At 41.8% G+C, this 26,822-nt stretch overlaps 1 protein-coding gene across 1 annotated transcript in view; it reads right to left on the reverse strand.

The window, feature by feature from the left end:
• The window catches only part of PTEN (phosphatase and tensin homolog), a 34,178-nt gene extending 26,997 nt beyond the window's left edge, over positions 1 to 7,181 (reverse strand). The window contains exon 1 of the mRNA XM_068258929.1: positions 7,145 to 7,181. Within this exon, the coding sequence (XP_068115030.1) occupies positions 7,145 to 7,181 (37 nt within the window). The remainder of the gene's footprint in view (positions 1 to 7,144) is intronic.
• Between the last annotated feature and the right edge of the window lie 19,641 nt (positions 7,182 to 26,822).

Raw genomic sequence — 26,822 nt, forward strand, 5'->3', positions numbered from 1 at the left:
CAGGGTTTTTAAACTTTGCACAGTTGGTCACTGGGTGACTTGGATTATTATTCAGAAAAGTGGGTGGAGCCTACAAAATTAGGCTCCACCTATTGGTTTTCAAGGGGAATATTTAATTGCTACTATTCTTAAACTGTTAATGGCACAGGCCTCAAACCTGGTACAGTTGGTTATTGGGTGACTTAGGTTCAAATTCAGAAAAGGGTGTGGAGCCACAAACAACCAATCTGATTTTTTCATTTCAATGCAAATTATTGATACCAAAGACAGCAAAGCTCACAAACTTGGTCATTAAGTAATTGTGTGTTAGGGTTAGAAAAAGTATGCAGAGCCAACACCAGCCAAATACATACCCGGGCAACGCTGGGCAATCAGCTAGTGGTGTATAAGATGATAATGGAGAATGTGGCAATCACTTTAGATATATGAATAGAACTTTGGAATGAATAATAGCGCTTTGTTGTATGTATAATCCTCTTATTATTGTACTGCGGCAATGTGTTTTAATGTTTAAACTCGTAGACATCGGTGTTTGAGGAGTAGGATGCCACCCATTTGTCATATGTAATTGGCATGCAATGAGCGCATACATTTGCTGGCGTAAAGTTTAATTATGGATTTTAGCTCAACCAATCCAAGTGTTGGAATATCGGCAGGTCCGGTTTACTATTGGAGGCCATGAGATGATGTGGATGGGCGGCACCTCTTGACATCTGGGCACTGGGGCTGGGCTATCCAATCAGGGCTCAGGTGTCGGATGACGATGGGCGGAGATGGAGGATGTGTCCACTCTGACGTGGCATCTTTTTACAGGCTAGCGCTGCGCAACATTACAGGACAGCACCTAGGATTGAGCACAAATTAGTGCTGGGCAAACTGCGGGTGGAAGTTCACTAGCGGCCATATTTAAGAGAGTCAGCTTAGGTGATTGGACAAGCTGAATACGAACATAAACATTTAAGATGCCAACTAGCGAGACGTCTCCAGACCCTGATGAGTACGGAAGTATGAAACGTGTAGGGCGGAGCTACAGGCGTGGAGAGTTTGCATGAGAGTACCTGTATTGTGATATGCTTGATTATATACTGGAAATTGTGAGTGCGCTACTTTTATTATTAAATGTACGTTTTTACACTATGAGGAGTTCCTTCAGTTGTCGGGTTGTGCAGAGTGAGGTTTGAGTCTGCATGTCCTTTTTTACTGGACAAAGAAAGAGAAGATGATGGGCATCTACTGCATAAAAACCCTTTATTGTGGTGGGTAGACACAGTGGTTACAGCAGTGGGGGGAAAAACAAAGATGTCTGACAGCTGTTTCGCAGAGATAGACCCCGCTTCCTCAGAGACCTTGTCTCTGAGGAAGCGGGGTCTATCTCTGCGAAACAGCTGTCAGACATCTTTGTTTTTCCCCCCACTGCTGTAACCACTGTGTCTACCCACCACAATAAAGGGTTTTTATGCAGTAGATGCCCATCATCTTCTCTTTCTTTGGACCGCAATTTGACTGTTCGTGGAGCACACTGCAGGTAAGCCCATTTGTGGTTTAAATCCTCCCTGCTGCATTGTTGGTGCCAGTGCTTTTTTTCCCTTCACTTTTTGTCCTTTTTTACTGGAATTGTGATCCATCTGCTGAGGCTGTGCCTTTGGGGCTTGCTGGGAAATAACCATAAGTGAGCTTGCTGTCTTATAACTTGGATGGCAGAATACCAGGTGAGAGGCCACGTTTGACTTTGTGGGTGTCTGTGCACTGAAGGAGAGTGTGGGAATCATATTGCTGTCTGTGACCTGGCAGCTAAAATATATGGTGAGGACCTGTGATACCTATTCTCTCGGTGGATGCACACACAGATGCCATTTAGCACTGGCGGTTTGGATATAGAGATAATTATAGTAATACAATATCACGCTATGGTTTTTTCTTCTTTTTGTGTTTGTATTTGACCTATATCACTACAAGAAGTTGGAGTGGATGCATGAGAGTGCAGTATCCTGGAGAACGTTGGATTACACACTACATGCTTGGTGAAAGATATCCACGGACACGTATATAATATTGGACTAGAATTGTTTATATATGTTTAGACCACCACTAATTGTTTTTATTTTTTTGGGGATGTGTACGGATTATACTGTCTAGTTTTGTTTAGTGGGGTTGGAGTGAGCGCACATTTACATAGATACAAGTTTGACATATGCAATTAACATTTTCTCCTGAGTTTTCTCCTAGGTGATATTTTTAAACTTGTCAATAAAATGCCTTTTAAGCCACCAGCAAGCAAGAAAATACTCAAAATAATTTTGATAGTACATTTTCATTTTCTTTTTGGTACTTTTTTAGTTGAAAAGTACTGGAAAGTTATTTTAAATAGAAGATGAAAAAATATCTCCTAGGAGAAAAAAAGTGAATTGCATAGGGCCCCTGGAATCGTAAAAAAAAAAATAGCTTGAAAACACATATAGCATCCCAATGGAGACAACAATACCTCTCTTTTAACTGTGTCCTAGAAAGAATGCATGAAAAAATGCTCAATGAAAAAAATGAAGGCCAATTTAGTGGATATGGTCCACCATTTCGAAAAAATCTGGCAACCCTGGCTACAGAATGTTGCCTCGCAAGACATTAGATGAGCCCTGGTTCGCTTCTGATTTTTATCTCCTCCCAAATGTAGTGCGAACCTTTGATCCGCTTTACTTCCTTGAGACATTTCAATTTGTGCCTAACATACATCTGTTATATTTAGTTGTACTGTTTAAGATTATTCAGTTTCCTTGTCATTCATGTTGAATGTTTAGCCATTTGGCTGACTGTATTTTTCTATGTACAGAGGGAGATATTTCTTTCTTAGCAGTTGGAGAAAGCTGTTATTTCCCACAATGCAACGAGGTTCACAGACAGCAAACTGTCAGGACCTTGGTCATGACATCACACTGTGGGAGGGGTTTCACCACAATTTTTAACCACACAGAACCCCCCTGCTGATCTATTTGAAAAAAGGTTAAGATTTCTGATGGGAAAAGGGGTATCAGCTGCTGATTGGGATGAAGGTCGAACCTTGGTTAAAGTTCCTCTTTAAACTGTAATTAAAAGAAAAAAAAAAATAGGATTTTTTCCTTTTCAAACTCCCTTTGCTCATGAAATCAATTAATATGTTACTAAATTTGGGTCTGACAGAACTCAGTGCCAAGCAGTTGGTAAGTATACGGTATTCTTCCCAAAGAGGTAACTTATTTCCCCAGAGTTGTACTTAAAAATAAAAAGGTGGGTACAGGGGTGAGATTCTTACTGTTACATTCTTCCCTGAAGGCATTTGTTTATATTTCCTTTTAGAAAACTTTACCTATTTTCCGCATTCTGCCCTGCTCTTTTAGCTGCTGCTTTTCCTCTTCAAGAAATGAGAGGTGTCTAATGTCTTGAGGAGGAGGTGAGGCAGATAGAAAGGCAGGGCACAGTGACACACATATGCATGGTCATGATGTCATGTGTTGAGATTGTCTGAAACACGATACTGAGGATGCCTTCGAAAAAGTGAGTATATTTCTAACACTTCACGCTGCCTCACCCACACCATAATATAGTGAACTGTGGATTTATCCTTAAAATATAAAATGAAAAGTGCTTGTTAATGGATATTAAACATGCCTCTCTTACAGCAGTAAGTGCCAAAAGAGTGGTCTACCTAATGGTGCCCATACATGGTACATTTTTTTACTTTTTTTTCTATTAGATAATTTAGTTTAATTATTTCGTTAGATCGAATATAAAGATTTTTCCTACATGTCTGGTCGGATTTTTATTGAAAAAAAAAAAATGGGACAATTGTTTGGTTTTTTTTATAAAAAAAAAAAGATTATTTTAAACTTTAATTCGATTTAAACGTTTTGGTTGAATAAATAGAAAAATTAAACTGAATTGAATTTTTATTGTACCGTGTATAGGCACCATCACAGTGACATAGCAATGTGGTACAGGACCTTCCTGCGGTATGGACTGATTCTTCTTCACTGTTAGAACAGCAGTCTGTTAAAGTGGACCCAAATTAAAAATACAAGATTTCAGAAATAAAACCTATTTTCTAAATTATAATAATAAATAGCAGCCTTTTTTCAGCTGCATGATGACAAATATAATATATTTTACATTTATTGGAGGAACCCCTCCCTTCTTTTCAAATTGCCGGGATTTTTCCGGCAAACTGGTGGAGTAGATGGTGTCCGGCAATGGAGGAATTGCTAATGGCTGCCCCCAGTATAACCCTAGATATAAAGAGAGAAGGGTGAAAAGCATGCACTGAAATGATCATAGGTTTGAAGGAGTGTTTATTTATCTTTGTATGTGTCAGAGTGGTGCAACTAAATATTTTTAATAAAAAAAAAATGTTTGGTTTGGGTCCGCTTTAAAGGATCACTATCACAAAAAAATTTAAAATTTAAAATACATGTAAACACTTACAAATAAGAAGTACGTTTCTTCCAGAGTAAAACGAGCCATAAATTACTTTTCTCCTATGTTGCTGTCACTAAGGCCCGGTTCACACTAGCGTTAAAAACCTATGGATCCGTTCACATACATCTGCTTGAACGGATCCGTTGCCTACGTTTCGTTGAACGGATCCAAAAAATGCTGCAGTACCTAGTTTTCTGGACAGCTGAGCCCAGCGGACCGGAGACGGAAGGTAAAGCACTGCATTGGGGCCAATTTAAGGGACTCCGAGCTCAAGTAAAAAAAGAAAGTTGTACTCACCCGGGGCTTTTTCCAGCCCAGTGCTGGTCGGGAGGTCCCACGACGGCGTCCTGGCTCCTCTCCTAGTCCCCGCTCCGGAATGGCTGACCGGCCGCAGCCCGGGCGACACTCTGCTGAGTGTCGGGCTGTTCATTCCGCGTATGACGTGGCTGACGTCACACGCCGGCCGCCTCGCGTCATCACGGCCGCCAGCGTGAAAGTACTGCGCATGCGCGATTAAAGTGCGCATGCGCCGTACTGCCACGCCGGCCGCCTCGCGTCATCACGGCGGCCGGCGTCATACGCGGAAGGAACAGCCCGACACTCAGCAGAGTGTCGCCCGGGCTGCGGCCAGTCAGCCATTCCGGAGCGGGGACTAGGAGAGGAGCCAGAACGCCGTCGTGGGACCTCCCGACCAGCACTGGGCTGGAAAAAGCCCCGGGTGAGTACAACTTTCTTTTTTTACTTGAGCTCGGAGTCCCTTTAAGAACGGAACCTTTCTTCAACTAGTGAACCTTTCTTCTTTTTACTAGTTCAGAGGGCATCCACTGGGGGTGGAGGGATGTGGGGATGTGAACCTGAGCGGGCAGGTACGGTCTATTGAAGCCGGCGGTAGAGGCTTCCATCTTCTTCCGCGTCATGTGACTACATGAGGCGTCATGTGACTAGTCATGATGCGTCGTGTGACTAGTCACATGACGCGTCGTGTAGTCACATGACGCGTAAAAAGATGGAAGCCTCTACCGCTGGCTTCAATGTTCAGTATGTATTAACCCTCGCTCACCCACCCGGCTACTGCACCCTCCCTCACCTGGCAAATGGAGTGAAAACCGATCGATCGGTGATAAGATCCGTTTTTACGGATCCGTTTGCCAGTGTGCACCAAGCCATCCGGGTCCGGTGAAGCGGAGACCAGATCCGCTGTACCAGATCCGTTTGGCTTGATCCGTTGCTTAAATGCAATGTGAACCGAGCCTACACAGTAGGTAGTAGAAATCTGACAGAACTGACAGGTTTTGGGCTAGTCCATCTCAGGCAAAATTAGTAACACTTGAAAATAAAAAATAATGGCACAGTAAATTTATAAACTTTTCAGACAGATAATACTCATGTTTATAATTACACAGACCTTTTGATTACTCGTAAGAAGCTCATCATTACTGATGGATTTCCCAGTTCTTAGAGGGCATTCAGCAATTCACTCACAAGGGAAGATCAGTGCAGCTGTTTACGCTTACATTTTACATTCTCCCTATGAGACTGTGGAAGTAATGTTGGTGCATCCAAATGACTTCCACAGCACCCACAAAAGCTAATTTTGAAGCACTGCGTTTTTTGGAGAAATAAAAACACAGGGACACCTGGAACCCAATCTAGTTTAGTAAGGTTACTCAATACGGGCGAAAGGCAATAAGACGTAAAAATGAATACTGTACTGTACAAATGTGGGTGGCTGATCAAAGCAACCACTTATAAGTGCATGAGTGGAAATACTGCCCCCCTTCAGCCTTGTATGATGATTGCGGTTGCTGCTCCAAAAAAACTTTATGATGAATCAATATGATGAATCATAAAATTGACCCTCCAACAGGGTTCACTATGAACTGGAAGTTAGAAAGGCTGGAGGCGTCCAAGTTGGATAAAATTAATAAAAGCCTTTTAAAAATGAAGATGTGTGTAGGCCAACACATACCTTCAATTTTAAACTTTTTTTTGTAATCATTTGATCCTACTTGGGTGCCTCCAGCCTTCCTAACTTCCACCTTAGGAATCTTTGACTACTTGCTATGCTGCCTGTACAGCAGTGTTACACATCAAGGTCACGCAAACTCCACTTACAAGGTGCGCCACAATTAGCACATTCTGATGGGCTTTGTGATGTGTATTGTGCATGTTAGATCTTCCTGTCCTCAGCAAAACCAAGATGCTCTTCCACCATAAAGCCTGGGCCTATCACCTAGGAGACATCCCTGCTACTAGCCACCTTCGTACTTGAAAATGAGGTGATAGTTGCTTCTGGGTTTTATACTCACAGTTATATGCTAAGTCCTCTGTACTCTGTGACGACACAGTTGTCAGGCTCTACGGCTGGATCCACACTATAAGCACTTTTCTGAGCACTTGCTGAGCGCTTGTGATTGCTCAGTGCTTTCTTAGCGCTTTTTAAAAATCACTCCCATTCACTTTCATTAAAATCACCGTAAAAACCACAGAGTATGCAATTGCGCGATCGCTGCGATTTTTACTGCAATTTTAATGAAAGTGAATGAGAGTGATTTTTAAAAAGCGCTCAGAAAGCGCTCAGCAATCACAACGTTCACCAAGTGCTCAGAAAAGCGCTTATAGTGTGGATCAAGCCTACTTGTTTTTTTAGTTCCCCCTCCCCTGGGCACATATTCCAGAGTTATCTTAAACCTTGCCATACCTTGTAGGCCTTCATTTTTTCCAGGTTCAAGTTTCATCTTAAAAATTGCCCAGGTTCTAAGAGCTCCAAACCAAACACCTTATAATCTATAAACACCTATAATCTTAAACTTCAACTTTTGAACCCTTGTTCCAAAAATTTCCCAGTGATCCACTAAAGTTTGCTTTCTTATCCCCTGCCTCCAGTCCACTCTGGGGACTCCAAGACTCTCGACCTGGTAGAGCTGGTTTTGATTGCCTGAAATAGTTAAACATTGCAACAATTATCTTTCCTGAAGTCTCATGTGCCTGTGCCAAGTCTACCAAACCTAGATCCTGGGGTCTCTCTTTACTTGCCATCCACATACAACCCTTCAGCGTCAGCTTCATTGTTGCACTGCATTTGGCTATTCTGAGACATTATCTACAATCAAGGGGTACAGCTTGTGTCCAGATTTCATCAGGAACTTTGAAAGAATCTACACACATACATATCTGTCTTTGGGCTATAACCCCCAGTCTAATGGGCTGAAAGAAAGGACAGATCAATTGAACAATACATCAGTGTTTTAATTCTGCTTCCCAAGTCAACTGGCTAAAGTTGTCAGTAATAACTTTGTTCTTTTCTTCCTTTTCTTGGTCCATCCCTCCATTAGTAGCTATGGCTATCTCCCTTCCTCTAGTCAGGCGTTATACGATACGATTATATAAACTATAACCGTATGTATAAAATCAAAACCTAAGGACTCCTACAAAAAAATAATGGGAGGAGTCTTGTTATATTAAAACGCCCAACCTTAAGTTCTTATAGCGAGTTTCTCAAGCTACTTGTACAAAGAGTGAAAACTCAGGACAACTCTTTACTTTTAAAATAATTAATTTATTAAATATATAAAAGTTGTCAGGATGATTACAAATCAAATAATACGAATCAAACAATAACCACCAAATATTGATAACCACAAGGTACTTCTCGGTACAAGCTGGCTATACACTTCAGAGCAAAGTTGACCACAGATATTAACCAATAAAATCAAACAATCACAATAGGCTGTGCAACCACAAGATGTCAGACATTTTATCTTATTGTAAAACACAATCTAACAAGGGAAAAATATGGAAACAGATCTAGCTGGTCTACAAACCTCAATATATAAAACAAGTTTAAAGTTTACTGATCTGTAAACACTTATTTTATAAAAAGAATCTGATTTTAAATCAGAGGAAAAAGATATATTAAATTATGCAATTATAACCTGATCTGTAAATGAAACCTTTATATGTCAACCAATCTTTTATCTCTAACAAGTTATAAGCTTGGAGGAAAAACATACATTTATAAAAAATGTAGAGAAAAATGAACCCAAATAAAACACGGATATTCCTAGTTGCAATTCCAGGAAGGTCACATGTTCAGGGTATTCTATACTAGGTATAGAATCATTGAAAATCCACGCCCCTAACTTAGTTGGCTTTGATATAATTAAAAATGTATAGTTACCAATAAAATGAAATCAGGAATCTTGCCAGGCCTGCACTGCTAACCCAATCTGGGAGTGGCCTCAAGGCTGGTAGAGCGTGAGAGTCTTTTCCGTCTGTCTGTCTGAAAGTATGGTATGTCCCTTCCTTTAGAGGTTGAGAGTGTGTGTGTCTTCAGAGGAGAGTCTGTTTCTTTTAGAGAGTGCGTCCCTTTTCTTTTGAAAGGATGAGAGTGTGTGTTGAGTGTCCAATGCACTCATTATTTATGTTTCCTCTTATCAATAATCCAACCTCCACGGATTAACCAAGGTCCAATTGGAGTTGGTGGGCGTATTCTTTCAAATTCCTAATTAACTAGCGCATTTAACTATCAGCTTTATATAAATCATTTGACATTATTTCTGGATGTGTAATTTCCTCCAGCAGGGGGCACACTCTTATAAGATATATTATTTAAAAATAAAAGAATAACCTATTGACCTGTTAATACCATGTTCAACACTATGTTGACAATTCATTAAAGGTTCCTTTCTTTTAATTCCTTAACACATAAAACTGGCCAAGACTAGCTCTTTGGGCAAATTCAGCTGGTCAACAACAAGTTATGACTCTGTTTGAGAACAACCATTTATGATCCAAAAATATTTTCCCAGTAACTACAGCTCTTGAGTGTCTGGCCTAAGAGTTAATGATTATAACTAAAATATACATGCCAGCTCTGACCTACTCTGGGGAAAACAGTTGGAATTGAGCATAAGCTGATATATGATATTTAAATACATATTCCCATATACTATCCACTTAACTATATAAAATAATATGGGATAATGCTTATTACATTACTATATATGACATGCTATATATAATGACATACATATATAGAACTCCTGATAATAAGATTATAAGAAATTCTATATCAGAATCTTCACCTTGTAACTCCAAGCTGTCTTTGGCCAGCTTGCACCTTGGACTGTAAACAAGGACACTTTGGCTTCAATATTGTCCAATACAAAGTAAACTTTTAAGTTTTGCCTAAAGATTAAGAATTATTACTCCAGTAAACATTCTTCAGACAGAGGAAAATCTTTCTGATTCAGCAGTCTGACACTAACCCATGTCCTTTGGATTTCACTACTCAGCTTAAATTGACTACACAGGTTTAAATCTTATATAAGATTAATATAAAAGATCAATTTCTTGCAATCCATATAATGAATCAAATATGCATACATATATAATATAAATCAGTATACACCTGCTAATATCTATAATAGACCATAAGGTTATATTTTTAAAAGACATTAATTATGTTTTATTCAATTAATAAATCTCTATTAAATTCTGATATGTGAAAACACTCTTTACCTAATTGGAACTCAGATTCAGGGCTACAGGGTGGACTTTCCTTAATTTTTAAACACCCCTCCTGACAGCAGTCAGTGATATTTGTTCTTAGCAGCTTCAGTCAGATACCTGAGTTTCCGTTATTAATCTGTATGTGATCCCGGCCTTTACAACTACTCCTGATCTCTTGCACTTGTTATTGATATGGCGTAAATAGCTATTCCTGATCACGTTATTGACTGCACTGGCACTTTCATTAGCACTAAACAGGTTTTATGCCTGGTACACACCCTGCATTTTCCCATCAGGTAGACGTGTCGAATAGATAATTTCCGACGGGCCCAATCGGATTTCTGGTCATTTTTGTAATCGATTTTGTATAGGAGTGCTCGGAAATCAGAAAAACGACTAGAAATCAGATCAGACCTGTTGGAAATTATCTAATCGACCCATCTATCTGATGGGAAGTTGCATCCTGTACCAGACATTAGGTCATAAGTCATCTTTTTTATAGCACTAGGAAGTATCCTGATCATTGTGTTATTCACATACTGTTTGCATTGTTTTCTATTTCACTAACTGAAACCCGGGTTTCATAGCCTAGACTAACTTCATTTGATACAAATCTATAGTTCTATGGGATACTGTCTCTAATTTATTGTATGACTCTATTGTACAATATATAAGACAAGACAAATAACATTTATATCGCGCTTTTCTCCTGGCGGACTCAAAGCGCCAGAGCTGCAGCCACTAGGATGCGCTCTATAGGCAGTAGCAGTGTTAAGGAGACTTGCCTAAGGTCTACTACTGAATAGGTGCTGGCTCACTTAACAGGCAGAGCCGAGATTCGAACCCTGGTCTCCTGCGTCAGAGGCAGAGCCCTTAACCATTACACCATCCAGCCATATAAGAATTATGCAGGCAGGTGGTTACAGATTATATGTTTTTTTTTTTGTGTTTTTAAAGGGACACCGAGCAGTGCAGAACCTATGGAAAGATGCATATCATTTAAAAGCTCTCTTTCTCCTCTTCCCAATGATATATAAACTACCGCCCTACGCCTTTTAGTTTTCGCTATTTTCGCGATTGAAATTGCCGTGGCCGCGATTTCAATTGCGAAAATAGAGAAAACTAAAAGGCGTAGGGCGACGATTTAGGGGACGTCAGAAAGAGGAGAAAGAGAGCTTTAAAATGATATCCATCTTGCCATAGTTACTTGTATTACACAGGACGACACTTTCCCCAGTGTCTGCAGCTCCATTCAGCAGAATGAAGTTGCTGACTTTAGGAAAAAGTCGCCCTGTGTAATACAAGTAACTATGGAAAGATGCATATCATTTTAAAGCTCTCTTTCTCCTCTTTCTGGTGACACCTAAATCGTCGCCCTGCGCCTTTTAGTTTTCTCTATTCTCGAAATTTCAATCGCGAAAATAGCGAAAACTAAAAGGCGTAGGGCGGCGGTTTATATATCATTGGAAAGAGGAGAAAGAGAGCTTTAAAATGATATCCATCTTTCCATAGTTACTTGTATTACCCCGGGGGCGACTTTTTCCTAAAGTCAGCATCTTTCCATAGTTACTGCACTGCTCCCTTTAAACAATTGCTTTTTTTTGTTGTTGTGTTTTTTGTTATATATACTTATAATATGAAATAAAGCATTATACTATATATTCAGTATTCAGTGGTGCTGTCTGGACCATATTTTCCTCTTTTTTGGGGGGAATTGCTTTGGTATCATGTTGAGGTAGGTCCTAGCAGACTTTCTTAGGTAGCTGGCTCAGATCGCTAGATGTGACTGGGGCTAAAATTAAGTTTGTTTTTTATTGCCCATTTCCCAGAACTGCTAACTGATTTTTGTCTAAACCATCCTCAGTTTTCTCAGTATCTAAAACACACAGAGATAATGCAAACTTGCTATTTTACAGGATTTAGAGCTAACAAAAGCTCATATTAACCAAGTTTTACCCATAATGCAAAGCAAAACGGTTTCATTTGCAAACAACATATCTTGACACAAAACTGATCTTGGCAGCAGCATGTACTGACATAGAAGCAGCTGTCTTCTGTAATGAGGATAACATTCTTTTTGTTTTATGGTGTACATTCTGGATTACTACTGAACTAGTCGATAGAACCGGTATATACAGATGTATATATCTGTGTCAAAAGAGGTTATGCTGTAAAGGAATACAGTAAGAAAATTGAGCAGTGTGGTTTTCAATGTGATCAGCCAGAAATCCATTACCCTATTATTATTATAAGTTTTGTCCATTAGAGGACAACTCCATGAAATGTAATTAAACTTGGCATGCAACAGAAATAATATTTATGATTTTTTTTTGTCCTTCAAATGCCAGCAGCTACATACATTTTAATCTTATCTATGTGAGTCCAGAGAAAATCAAATAAATATTATTTAAATCACACTGTCAAGTACAATAATCATAACTTTAAAGGAAACCTAAAGTCAAAGGAAAAAATCCATATTAACTTACCGCCCCCTGCTGCTGCCCTGTGTCCGCGCCGGGAGAAATCGATCCTCCGGTCCCCTACAGTGACTCAGTTCCATTTTTGGCGACTCAGCCAGTCGATGGCCACTGCGTCTGCGTGTCCTTGGCTGCGCCTGTCCTTGATCATGCTCCCTTGAGCAAATATCGTACTGCACATGCGCATGACGCTCCTGGCGATGGGAGCATGATCGAGGATGTGCACAGCCAGGGCAGTGGACTGAGTCGCTGAAAAAAAAAACAAACTTTGCAGGCACAGGGTGGCGGCAGGGGACCGGTAGAAGTTTTTTGCTTTGACTTTAGGTTTCCTTTAAAGGGAAGGTTCAGGGAGGGGATTAAAAAAATAAAAATAAATTTCCACTTACCTGGGGCTTCCTCCAGCCCGTGGCAGGCAGGAGGCTCCGCAGGCTCCCAGTGGTCTCCGGTGCCCGACCCGACCTGGCCAGGCCGGCTGCCAGGTCGGGCTCTTCTGCGCTCCATTTCCTGGCACTTCTGCGTCCCACGCCGGCGCGCTGACGTCATCGGACGTCCGCCGGGCTGTACTGCGCATGCGCAGAACTACTGCGCCTGCGCAGTACAGCCCGGCGGACGTCCGATGACGTCAGCGCGCCGACGTGGGATGCAGAAGTGCCAGGAAATGGAGCGCAGAAGAGCCCGACCTGGCCGCCGGCCTGGCCAGGTCGGGTCGGGCACCGGAGACCACCGGGAGCCTGCGGAGCGGCGGCGAGGGCACCTCCTGCCTGCCACGGGCTGGAGGAAGCCCCAGGTAAGTGGAAATGTATTTTTATTTTTTTAATCCCCTCCCTGAACCTTCCCTTTAAAGCGGATCCGAGTTGAAAAACTAACTATAACAAGTAACTTGTCTATATATCTTATCTAAAGTTTAGATAGTTTACTCAGCAAATCTATCTGCAAACAGCTTCAACAGTTTATGATTATTGATTCTTGTGATACAATGAGGGCAGCCATGTTCTGTTTGTTTCATTACACAGGCGAGCTGATAGCATCTCCAGCCCTCAGCCTCCCCTCCTCCCTCCTCCCCTCTGCCTCTGAAATCTATGACTAGTAACCTCCTCCTCCTGCCCAGACTGAGCTCCCATGAGCCCTTGGTACATGAGTCTGAAAATGCCAAGGCTCTCTGAAGCTGTGGGCGAGACTTGTTTAGTTTATAGGGAGAGTACTCAAACAAAACAAAAAAAAGTATCTGGCATGAGGAATGCCCTATAAACTATATGAAAGGAACACAATTATGCAATGAGTAAAAGTTTATCTCGGATCCACTTTAAGCACAATTCAATGCCTGGCAGAAGCAGCTTATAATTTTTAACTCTGTAGGGTTTGTGAAAAATGTTCTGAAAATCCATTTTACACTAAGTCCATGATGCACAGAGAGCCAGATTTATTAAGGGATCTTCAGAGATCTGAAAGAATGTCCAGTGGGGATATCATTAGTCATCCAGGGAACCTGGACTAAATTTAACAAGAAAACAAATGTCTGCTATTAAGTGGATAGAATTCCCGCTCTTATTTGGATCATATAAGATTTTCAGAAAGGGTTGTGAATTAGTAGTTCTGTAATTACAACATGAATGTAGCATCTACATCAAGAGTTTATTTTGCATGTTAAAAAGTTTACACTACAATCACACACTACTGTTAGTTGGCTTACTTTTCAGCATCACACACTAGTAGACCTTCAAAAATATTCAGCGCAGGTTTTCTGCATAATTTACGAAAACCCCATTTGAGGTGCTTGGAGATCTCCATGTGCTCCATGCCTTTAGCCAGGTGCACCGAGTCTCCAGTCACCGAAAAAGTGATTACATCGATTACGGTTTTGTTATTTATTATAGATAATAATAGATATGATTATCTATTGTGAATCTTGAGATGTTACTGTGGGCAAGAAACCGAATATGTTGGTTAATGTATGGGTAGAAGACAGCAATGATTTTGTAAAGTTCATGTTGGCTAGGATCACAGTGGTGAATTGCTGTGTGATGTATTGGCTACATTGTAATGCTGAATGTTGCACTGCACTACCTATGCGACGTTCATAGTGTGGCAGGTGTGGTTTAATGGTGTGCGGCATCCCAACAAACTGCATGCAGTGCGTTACTGCAAAACTGTTAACTGTGAAACATACCAGCGGATACAGGTAGTCCTAAGCAGCACACTCTGCACACCATGATGCAGGGGATGGGGGGGCACAGACACAGCAGGGAGCCAGTAACGAAACCATCTGGTATGCTCCACTGCCTCGCATATAAGCCGAGGGGGTAACTTTTAGCACATTTTTTGTGTGCAGAAAATATAGGCTTATATGCGAGTATATACAGTGCAGTACTTTTTATTGTATGTGAATGTGTGCAATGCAAAGCATGGATAGCGTGCGGCAGGACTTTACCTTTCCATTGCTTTCCTGTTTTTATAGGGAATGCAACACCCACTGTAAACCTATCCTAATGGTGCCCATACACAGTACAATAAAAACATTTGATTTTCCCATTTGACCAAAATGATTAAATTCGAATGAAAATCAAAAAGAATTTTTTTTTCGATCAAGAGAAACGAACGATTATCAAGTTTTTAAATAAAAATCCAATCTGACACGTCGGAAAAATCTTTATATTCGATCTAACAGAATAATCAATCAAAATGATCTAATCGAAAAAAATGAAAACATTGTACCATGTATGGGCATTATAAATCTGTTTGTGACATATTAAGTTTTGTCTTTTGGCTGGTCTACAATGGATAAACCTGGCTGGTATGATTTGTTTACACAGCGCACTGCACTGCCATTCATCCAAAGTATGGCTTTCATCCATGCTGGAGTTACAGAGGTCCCCATTACATATCCTGAGGCAGTAAAATCAGAATCGCTTATTTCGCCAAGCATAACAGGGTCATGCATGGAATTGGGTTTCGCACAAATACATGGCTCCAGAAGAATACATAGATAGATAGGTGAACAAGCATGCAAAAAGTCATCAAGCAAAGGAACATCAATCAGCTGAGGAACATCAAACATCAATCACATTTTACATTGTTCGTTGTATATAACAGAACATCCTGTAGTTCCTAACTACATACAGTTCCTGACCGACATAGAGATGGAGATAGTCGCTTGGTTTGATCAATTGGTTGGCCGTGTCACATTATGTGCGGGGCACTGATGGGAGAATGTAGAGTGAGTTTAAGAGGCTGACAGCCAAGGGGAAAAATTAGTTCATGTGTCTAGCAGTCCTTGCGGAGATGGCCCTAAGCCTTTGGCCCAGTGGGAGCAAACTGAAGTAGTGGTTGCCTGGGTGGGAAGGGTCGTTTGCAATTCTCAGAGCCCTGGATCACAGCCTTGCATAGTGTATGTGGGCAAGTGAGGGGAGGAGTCTCCCTATGATCTTCTCCGCCGACCTGATGACCCTCTGTAGTTTGTACTTGTCACTAGCGGTGGCGCCAGCATTCCAGACCAAGATGTAAGAGCAGAGGATTGATTCAATGGTGGCGGAGTAGAAGCTTGTTAGGATCTCTTGGCAGGGCCAGATTTCTGGGCAGGTCACCTAGGCCAGTTCCTAGGGCGGCACAATGTTTGGGGCGGGTGAGGAGCCGCCCGGGACATTTCCCATCCCCACAATGCGACACAGTCCCCAGTTCTCTCCTCCCGCAGCCGCCTGCTTTGAACACTGCACCAAGTCCTTGTGTGCTGTGCGTGTAGGTAGTCAGCTACGAAGGGAGTCCGGAAGAAAGGAAGAAAGTAGCCAATCAGGTGATGGAACTCAGGAAGAAGGAAGCAACAGCATCTGCAACGTGCATGGATGGAGCTCTGCTATGTCGCGGAGACTTACAGATCAGAAACCCTCAGGGAGCAGCCAGATACAGAGCCCTCCATGCACCAGGACCACAGCAGCTATTTCTCCCTCTTCCCCTCCAAATCCCGACAGCAAAGCACAGGGGAGGGAGAGACTGATCAGCTGATCGGGACTGTCTGGAGCTCACATGGGTAGAAGCATGGCACTCTGTGCAGCCTTCTCCAGTATACAGAGGAGAGGTCTCGCATCACAATGCAGGAAGCTGGAGGATCTGTTTCCTCCTGACTGGGGATAACTTCTGCTGCGAATGCATTATTGTGAGTCAGTGCTGTTGCTGCATGTTTGTTTGTACAACCCACCTCCGAAGCAGCATTAAGTGGTCCTTTTGTCCCCCTCCTCCTCTATAGAGGCACCACAGCTCTCAGCATGTTCCTCCACTAAATAGAGGCACCACTGCTCTCAGCATACCCTTCCATTATGGCACTACATAGCTCCCAGCAAGAAATCCCCCACCACCATAGAGGCACTACTGCTCCCAGCATGTTCCTCCCCCTCTTTAGTGGCAACTTAGCTCCCAGCAAGCCCACCACCCTCTATAGAGGCACTACAGTTCCAAGCATGCCCTCCGCCTCTATGTAGTATTATGTAGTATTGGATTGTTCCCTAGGGCTGGCTGGGAAACCCCCCTGGTCTTCCCCAAAGTGATTAGTGCCCCCCCCTCCCCCAGAGCTTCAACAGAGTATTAACCTCCTTGCCGGTTATCCCGAGCTGAGCTCGGGGTAACCCGCCGCGGAGGATTGCTCTGGCCCTGCTGGGCCGATTTACATATTCTTTTTAAAACACGCAGCAAGCACTTTGCTTGCTGCATGTTACCTGCGATCGCCGCTACCCGATGCGTTAGAGGCCCCCCCTCCCCCGCCGAGACCCCATGCGCAGCCTGGCCAATCAGTGCCAGGCAGCACTGAGGGGTGGATCGGGACTCCCGGTGACGTCATCGCGATCCTCGCCATGGCGACGGGGGAAGCTCTAAAGGAGATCCCGTTCAGAACGGGATTCCCTTATGGGCGAGCGCGCCGGCGGCGATCGGAGGGGTGGGAGGGACGCCGCAGGGAGGGGGGAATCATGTAGCTAGCGCTAGGGTAGCTACATGATATAAAAAAAATGCAAAAAAACATTTTTTCCAAGAGGTTTTCTTCCAAGATTGCCCGGTATTTGGCTCCATCCATCTTCCCATCAACTCTGACCAGCTTCCCTGTCCCTGCTGAAGAGAGGCACCCCAAGAGCATGATGCTGGCACCACCATATTTGACAGTGGGGATGGTGTGTTCAGAGTGATGTGCAGTGTTAGTTTTTCGCCACACATAGCGTTTTGCATTTTGGCCAAAAAGTTCAATTTTGGTCTCATCTGACCAGAGAGCCTTCTTCCACATGTTTGTGTTCCCCACATGAATTGTGGCAAACTCCAAACGTGACTTCTTATGCTTTTCTGTTAACAATGGCTTTCTTCTTGCCACTCTTCCATAAAGGCCAACTTTGTACAGTGCACGACTAATAGTTGTCCTATGGACAGATTCCCCCACCTGAGCTGTAGATCTCTGCAGCTCGTCCAGAGTCACCATGGGCCTCTTGACTGCATTTCTTCTTGTTTGGCCTGTGAGTATAGGTGGACGGCCTTGTCTTGGTAGGTTTACAGTTGGGCATACGCCTTCCATTTCTGAATGATCACTTGAACAGTGCTCCGTGGGATGTTCAAAGCTTTGGAAATCTTTTTGTAGCCTAAGCCTGCTTTAAATTTCTCAATAACTTTATCCCTGGTTGACCTGTCTGGTGTGTTCTTTGAACTTCATGGTGTTGTTGCTCCCAAGATTCTCTTAGACAACCTCTGAGGCCATCACAGAGCAGCTGTATTTGTACTGACATTAGATTACACACAGGTGCACTCTATTTAGACATTAATACTCATCAGGCAATGTCTATGGGCAACTGACTGCACTCAGACCAAAGGGGGCCGAATAATTACGCACACCCCTTACTTTGCAGCTACTGATTTGTAAAAAATGTTTGGAATCATGTATGATTTTTGTTCCACTTCTCACGTGTACACCACTTTGTATTGGTCTTTCACGGTGAATTCCAATAAAATTGATTCATGTTTGTGTTGGTAATGAGACAAAATGTGGAAAATTTCAAGGGGGCCGAATACTTTCGCAAGCCACTGTATATATATATATATATATATATATATATATATATATGTTCACCTATCCGTTCTTTGAGTCCGAATACATATCCCCGACATAATTCTCAGCAAAAAAGTACCACCCAAAGAAAGCCTAATTTGTGGCGGAAAAAAACCCCAATGTATAGATCATTTTGGTGTCATAAGTGACGATAAAGTTATTGGTGAATTGATGGGAGGAGTGTGAAAATTGCTATGGTTTTAAGGGAAAACTTGTGGAGGGGAAGTGGTTAAAACAGCTTTTCTGCACTTTTCTATTGAAAATTACCAAAAAGTAGGTGAGAAAGTACGATCAAGACTATTTAGAGTATTTTGATGCCTGCAGGTGGTTTAAAAGGCATTTTTTGATAAGGTGTGAACATATCACCTGGGAGAAAACTCAGGTGAATAAAGCTATTTGCATATGGGCCTAGTGTCAACTGGATCTAACCGTGTATGATGCTTTGAGTCTAAAAATATATATATATATATTTTATAATAAAAGACGAATAACTCTTTAAGGTCGGAGGTCCTTGAAATAAGTTAGTGGCTGAAACCTTTTCACTATAGGCTTTTATCATTATGTTTTTGTCTTTTTACTTGTCTACAAGCCAACTATATAGACAGCAGCCCATCAGAATCCACTGCTGTTCTGCATCTGCCCCCCACTTGTGTGGGGGGATCCTGGCTGTGTTACAGGCAGGCTGGCACTTGCCCATGAAGCATCCCTGCTGCTATTTCATTTAATCCCATGACTGGCACAATGGCCAACAAGCCAAGGAGAGGTGCTGCTGTGTGGCAGAAATACTTGGCCGCTGAGTACTTACTATATTCAAGTTATAAATGATTCATCTTTACCAAGGTAGTTGATTGTAATAGGATTATAGATAAATGTCATAGTAAATAAATTGAAATATTAACAAATAAGATGTTATCATACTACGATGTATAGAGTCTAGTTCTTTTTCCAGCAGACAGATGGCGAGGTCAAACATACTGTGGCCGACATTTAATTAAGGTCCACTGGCACAGATGTTTAAATGACTGCAATGCTTTCCAAATGGTGGTCTCTACATTGAGATATATTACAAGGCATTTTCTTGACCATTGGGGTTCTTTCTTGACAACGATATTCCACTCCGTGAACTTGAGGTTTGTATCGTAATATTGTATCTGAAAGCTATGGTATACAGACACATAAAAATATATTAAAATACATGTGCATTGCTCATGAATATGTTAAAAAGATTCAAAAACTTTACAGCGAACCTGAACTCAGAAGGTCAGAGAGGTCCTTCAGCAGAATAAACTTTAAACAAAAACATTTCTTTGTTACAGCTGATACAAATCCTAAAATAAATCTGCTCTGTTTCTACTTCCTGATTCATGGACGCAGATATATTGTTAACATTCTGTGCTTTCAAATAGGCTTATCTACCATCTCTTGCATGGCAGTCATGTGACACAAGGGAGAGATCAAATTACAACTTGTGATTAGACACAAATTAGGGGTAATTAAATAGGCTAATCTCTCAAAATACATACAGGGTGCATTTCTCTGTGTTTTCCTTCTGTCCTGTCCACGTTAAAGAAAAATCATTTTTTTCTGAAAAAACAAAAATTGCTCTACATTCAGTTTTATACACTGCAAGCAAACATTATTTCAGCTTATAATATTTCAGAGACCTAGAAGAGGGATAAAACACAAATGGACACAGTTTACGCCAAGTGTAGTATGCGGTAATAGTTGTGGTTATTTCTATGGTCAATAGGTAAATAGTTATACTCGGCCAATAGGGGCAACCAACAAACAAAACACATGGAGAAAGGTACTTATATTTTTAAAATTATAGTAGCAGTGGGGTATTGTACCGTGTTAGCCAAAATATTGTTTAAAATTATGATATATAATGATGATGACTTACTACTATTTTCTATAATTACCAGATAAGATTTTTTTTTCAGACATCATCCATCATATGAACAACATGCATCTGCTCTGGAGTGACAATGGTCTCTGCAACAGACCACAGTGCATCCATACAGAAAATGATCATATTTATCATATTTAAATTAAGTGTAAATGTTGGAAAGGTCTTATTGTAACCACTTCACTACTGAGGGGTTTTTCCCCTTCTGTACCAGAGCAATTTTCACCTTTCAGCGCTCCTTACATTCATTAGCCTATAACGTTCTTACGACTTATCACAACAAAACAATTTGTCCTTTTTTTTGCCACCAATTAGGCTTTCTTTGGGTGGTACATTTTGCAAATAATAATTTTATGCTTAATGCATTTTAAGGGGAAAATGAGAAAAAATTATCCTCCTGTGCGCAATGTTAGTACACTAACAGGAAGTAATGCTTGTTTATGTTACTTTATGTTTTTACAATGACCGCAGGCATCTCATTGATGCTGGTGGTCATTGAGTCTCCATTCATTGATCTACCCACAAACAGGTGATGACGAGAACCCGCAAGCGCAAGAGCCCACAGCGGCCATTCGGCGCAATAGATGAGTATCTACATCCCTGGGCAGGAACTGAAGTCCTGTGGGATGTAGATATACCGTCTGTAACCACATAAGTCACCTAGAGAAAAAACTAAGGAGAAAAAGTTGATTGCATATGGGCCCTTGTCACTTAAGCACAATGTGCAAATGTTACCATTTGCAAAAATTTTGCTGCAAGCTCTGTAGTGGGCCTGCAGCTGCTTGGCTTAGCATTATCATTCTTTTCAGAGTGCACGGTACAGGAACATAGAGCTTTCAGAAGAGAATGCAGTTTGCATCGTAAGAAGATTTTACTGCAGGAAATTGCTAATTTATATGTCAACATATCAACAAAACACTTAAACACACATGAAAATACACTTTTTACAAATTGTAAGACATTCCTTGGATTTGTTTAATGAAGATCTAGTACCCTCACACTTTAGGACCCTAAATGCATACCTTTTATACTTTATCATATCCAAGAAATTTCCATATCACAGTGGCCTTTTTATTCCTGGAAATGTTGTTTCCATAAGGGATGTAATTTTTACAATATACAACAAGAATATGTTTACAACGTTGCTTTTTTCCTTTCCTGTAATTCATAGTTTTAGTTGTCCTTTAGTTAATAAATTTGTTAAATCCCCAGTCAAATGATCCATATCATGATCGCTATTTCCTAAGTGCTCCTGAATCTGTACATGTGATACAGTATTTAGTCTATTCAAAATGACCAAGTGTAATTTAAGCCCAATCACTAGTTCGCTTAAAAAAATCTTGTATTTAAAGCATAATGGTCCTTAACTGATCAAAGTTTCAGGACGTAGATTCTACGTCCCTATTAGCCCCCTGACGCACGTGCACGTGCATGCTCGTGTGCGCATGCTCGTGCAAAGTCACGTGAATGGTAAAGTGAATGATTGTTGCTGTTAGCTAGCAACAATCATTGAATAAAGTTAGAAAAAAATAGTTGTAAAAGTTAAAAAAAAATGTAAAGTGACATAGTCCCAATAAAATAAAAAGTATTTTTTTTTTAATTCTCCATTAATTTTTAACCCAAACTTAGCCTATTAACCCATTATTAACCCCTACAATACCTATGCCTGTTTATAAACGTTTAATAACTGCCGCCAGTAGCGATCGGATGCAATCGCTAGGGCAAAAGTTTCAGGCCCCAATGCTCTACAGCTGTAACGCTCTGCCATTGCCTAGTGATGCATCTGTACAGCTCTATGCCCCCCGAACTGTCACCCTAGTGAACACATTCGATCGCCACAAATGCGCAGATTGGAGATAACAGTGCACCACATGCTCAGCTAGAACTAAAATGTGGCATATGGGGTATCATTTTAATCGGAAAGGGCCAAATAATATATTTGTAAATGTTTTATAACTGTGGGATGTGAGATGTGAAAATTAGGAAGGGAGAAAAATGAAAAAATGTTTGTTTTCTGCACTTACGCCTAATTTTTCCCCATAAATGGACTATAAAACAAAATAGTTTTGGGAGAAAATATTACCCGAAGAAAGTCTAGATTGTACTGAAAAAAAACAAGATATGTATCACTAAGATGGCATAGATAATTAAAAAGTTACTGCTTTATCAAAACGACACAGCTAAAGTGGCAAAAATGTCAGGAACTTGGTGTAAAAACCGTGGAAAGAGAACCAGTTAATATCTTGAAGTTAACCTGAAGTCGGATCAACCAGTTTAATATGAATATGCAGGTTATGTAAATAAGTATGTTAACACATGTTTGTATTCATGAAACTATGTTATCTTCTACTATTCTACTTAAAGGATACGTCCAGGCAAAAAAACAAAACAAAAATTCTCTTACCTAGGGCTTCCTCCAGCCCCTGGCAGCCATCCTGTGCCCTCGCTACAGCTCCGGGGGCTGCAGATGCCGGTACGGTACAGTACTGCACAGGCACAGAGATACTGCGCCTGTGCAGTACAGTCCTGATGACGTCAGCGCTACCATGTGACCTGTGGAGCGCACAAGAAGCCAAACCGGAAAGCCGACCTGGCGAGGTTGGCATCTGCAGCGGAGGAGACTGGGAGCCACCGGAGCTGCGGTGAGGGCACAGGACGGCTGCCAGGGGCTGGAGGAAGCCCCAGGTAAGTGGATTCTTGTTTGTTTTTTTGCCTGGACGTATCCTTTAATGTGGGGTAAGAAGTTTTACATTGCATATATAGAATTTCAATAGGTGATTGTATTAACAAAACTGTGCCATTATTGTTATTTATTATTATTAGCCTGCTACTTAGTGTACTGTATTAATCACACATAAAAAGTTAATCTTGCTGATTCTCTGCCTCTAAAGGTGCCCATACACTACTCGACTTGGCGGCCAATAGACCATCCGATTCCATAATTATCGAATCAGATTAAAATCGGTGCCACTAAGAGCATGCCTGATCGACAATACGAAATTGGTCACATGTATCTATCGAACATGCTGATAAATCTCAGGCCAACGTGCTCGATCGGGTGCACAGCAGTAACTGCGTGGGATATTGGGACCAGACGTCACACACACACATGTGCTACACACTGGCAGGGTGAGGCGCAAATGGAGGGAGTAGAAGATGCATGGGTACTGCAGCGGGCGACAGCGGACAGGTAAAGTATAAATGCATGCACACAGGGGGCACATTTACACTAGGGGGGCAGCGGCAGAGGTGGCATCCCAAGAGAGTTCATGCTGAAATTGATCGAAAATCTGCCTGCAGTTTATGGCGGCCAACAGACCTCTCCTATCAGATTCGATCAGAGAGAGATTAGCTCTTGGTCTATCGGCTGCCAAATCACTAGATATATGGGTACCTGTAGACCCTGAACAAGCAAACCAGACCCGACAGCCTATGCAGCTGCATGAAGTTTGTCCCAAGTACTGTTCTTCTTCACCCTGCACCCATATGTCTACTGACTGATGTCAATGGCCAACCATCTGACCTGAGCAGAAGGAGAAGCGACAGGTGAGCATCCAGTGGGAAGCCTGTGACACTGCCTAGGCAGCCTGGACAGAGTTTTCACAGATCACTACAATATATTAACAATATGGCTTTTGTATTAAATAATTCTAGTGTGGATCTATACCCGAGTTAATGTTTAACACCGGAACATGAGCAGCTGAAGAACAATGTGAATTTAATAACATACCGGTATATTAGCAAAAAAAACTAAAAAACCCCAGAATTATAAATATCTCTGTTCAGATACAAGTAAAAGGGGAAAAAACTGAGATACTAAAAACAAAAATACAGTAAATGGAAAAAAATAAAGGGGACAAGCACTGGTAGAAAACATAAGGATCTTGTGTGTCCACAGCGCCATCTTCAGGCCTTCTGGTATATTGTAATGATTTACAATGAGAATCTCCATATTTATTTTAACCTTAAAATATAATAGAATAAAATATAAAAAACATAATCCTGTAAGAGGGGTGAAACATGATATTCTTGCCATCACTTTACAGTTGTAGGCTTTAAAAATGATACAAATATAGCAAGGTCTTAAAAAAAAAATAAAGGGAAAACTCCAGGCAAGAAACTAATGGGCTGAATTTAACAAGACAGGTGAAAAAATAAATAAATAAAATAAACGACTTTGGTGGTCAATAGCAACCAATAATTTTGCCTGTTTCATTGCTATGGGCAACGGCACCGGTGTTCCTGAGTTCTGTAAAGAATAAATAGTGTAGTGTGGGCAGCACAGTGGCATAGTGGATAGCACTCTCGCCTTGCAGCGCTGGGTCCCTCGGCTTCAATAGAGTTTGTATGTTCCCCTTGTGTCTCTGCGGGGTTTCCTCCAGGCAATCTGTTTCCTCCCACATCTCAAAAACATGTAGATAACTAAATTAGCTTCTCTCTAAATTGTCCCTAGATTATGATGGGAATATGGTAGGGATTAGATTGTGAGCTCCTTTGAAGCACCGTTAATGATATGACTACCGTATTTTACGCCCTATAAGACACACTTTTTCACCCCAAAAATGGGGAGAAAAAGTCCCTGCGTCTTACACGGCAAAGGCAGCGAATCCTTGACTTCCGAACGCCCGCTACGTTGGGGATTCCCTGCCTGTGTGCGTCCTTCTGTCTCCCACACATGTGGGAAACATAGTGGAGGAGACATGGTAGGAGAGACAGGAGGACACATGGGGGAAACATAGAGGAGACATGAGGGAGACTGGAGCAGACATGGGGGTGACAGGAGAATGCAAGGGGGGGTGACAGGAGGACGCAGGGGGGTGACAGGAGGACGCAGGGGGGTGACAGGAGTATGCAATAATTCAGCTTTAAGTAGACATCTGTGGTTACCCACAATGCATTGCTACTGAAAATGCAAATGATCTCTTTATGCCCCTGAAGCCAGGCTGGTGTGTAGCAAGCCTATAGCTTTAAATTTTACAGAACCACGCCAACCCCAAATGCAGACAGCCTGTTTCAGACTTTCTGGTCCTCCTCAGTACATAGCAGGGATTGATATGGCTCTATGGGATTAGCTTGGTCTAGTACAACAGAGTAACCAAGCTGCTTGGGGTGACCCAAAACCACTAGGAAAGTATAGGGGACTAAAATATCCCTGATTCAATAAACTTGCATTGGAACATTTAGCATGCCTTGGTACCATTTTCCTAAGGGAGACTCTACAGGTCCATACCCACAGCAAGATTTCATTAGTCAAAATAATAAAATTGTTCCAACATTGTGTAACCATATTTTGAAGAAAAAGCCGTAAATGGTTACAGACGGATGATGTATAGCGATGTTTGTGTATGTTGAAATACCATCATGACAGTTCAAATTGGATATGTTTAAAGGATACACGAGGTGACATGTGACATGATGAGATAGACATGTGTATGTACAGTGCCTAGTACACAAATAACTATGCTGTGTTCCTTTTTTTTCCTTTCTTTTCCTGGAAGAGTTAAACATTAGGTATGTAAGTGGCAGTTCCTGTCTGAGTCAGGACTGGGTCAGAGCACAGTGTGACCCTCGCTGATAAGAAATTACAACTATAAAACACTTTCCTAGCAGAAAATGGCTTCTGAGAGCAGGAAAGTGATAAAAAGGGTCAGTAGATTTAAATATAAAATAAAATTGTGGAATATCTTAAAAAGTCATTTTTAGGAGAAGGAGGATAGATACAATTGTTTATTTCATAGTTATTTATTTTTATCTCGTGTGTCCTTTAAAGAGAGTCTGAAGCGAGAATAAATCTCGCTTCAGACCTCATAGATAGCAGGGGCATGTGTGCCCCTGCTAAAACGCCGCTATCCCGCGGCTTAACGGGGGTCCCTTCACCCCCAAATCCCCTCCGTACATCACGGAATCTCTTCCCCATTGGGCAGGGCTAACCGCCGCAGCCCTGCCTCACGCGCGTCTATCAGACGCGTACCTCCGCCTCTCCCCCGCCCCTCTCAGTCTTCCTTCACTGAGAGGGGCGGGGAGAGGCGGCGATGCGCGTCTGATAGACGTGCTGTGAGGCAGGGCTGCAGCCGTTAGCCCTGCTTCCAGGAAGAGCAAAATCTATGACCAAGTTGGTCGATGATTTTGCAGGGGGGGGGGTTTGGAGGTGAAGGGACCCCCGTTTAGCTGCGGGATAGCGGCGTTTTAGCAGGGGCACACGTGTCTCTTTAATGTCCCCCTTGTGTACAGACCTTTAACCACTTTACCTCCTCCAGCACGAATATCTATGCCCCCTGCTTTACCTCCTATATTGCTGCCGCGTGCTCCCGCTTGCCCCCGTGCAGTCTTCCCCCCCCCCCCATGGGCCCTGCCCATGCATTGATCGAAGTCCCCGTGTACATGACTGCAGCTGTCTATGAGACGGCAC

Source organism: Hyperolius riggenbachi, chromosome 10 (genome assembly GCF_040937935.1).
Source record: "Hyperolius riggenbachi isolate aHypRig1 chromosome 10, aHypRig1.pri, whole genome shotgun sequence".
Lineage (NCBI taxonomy): Eukaryota > Metazoa > Chordata > Amphibia > Anura > Hyperoliidae > Hyperolius > Hyperolius riggenbachi.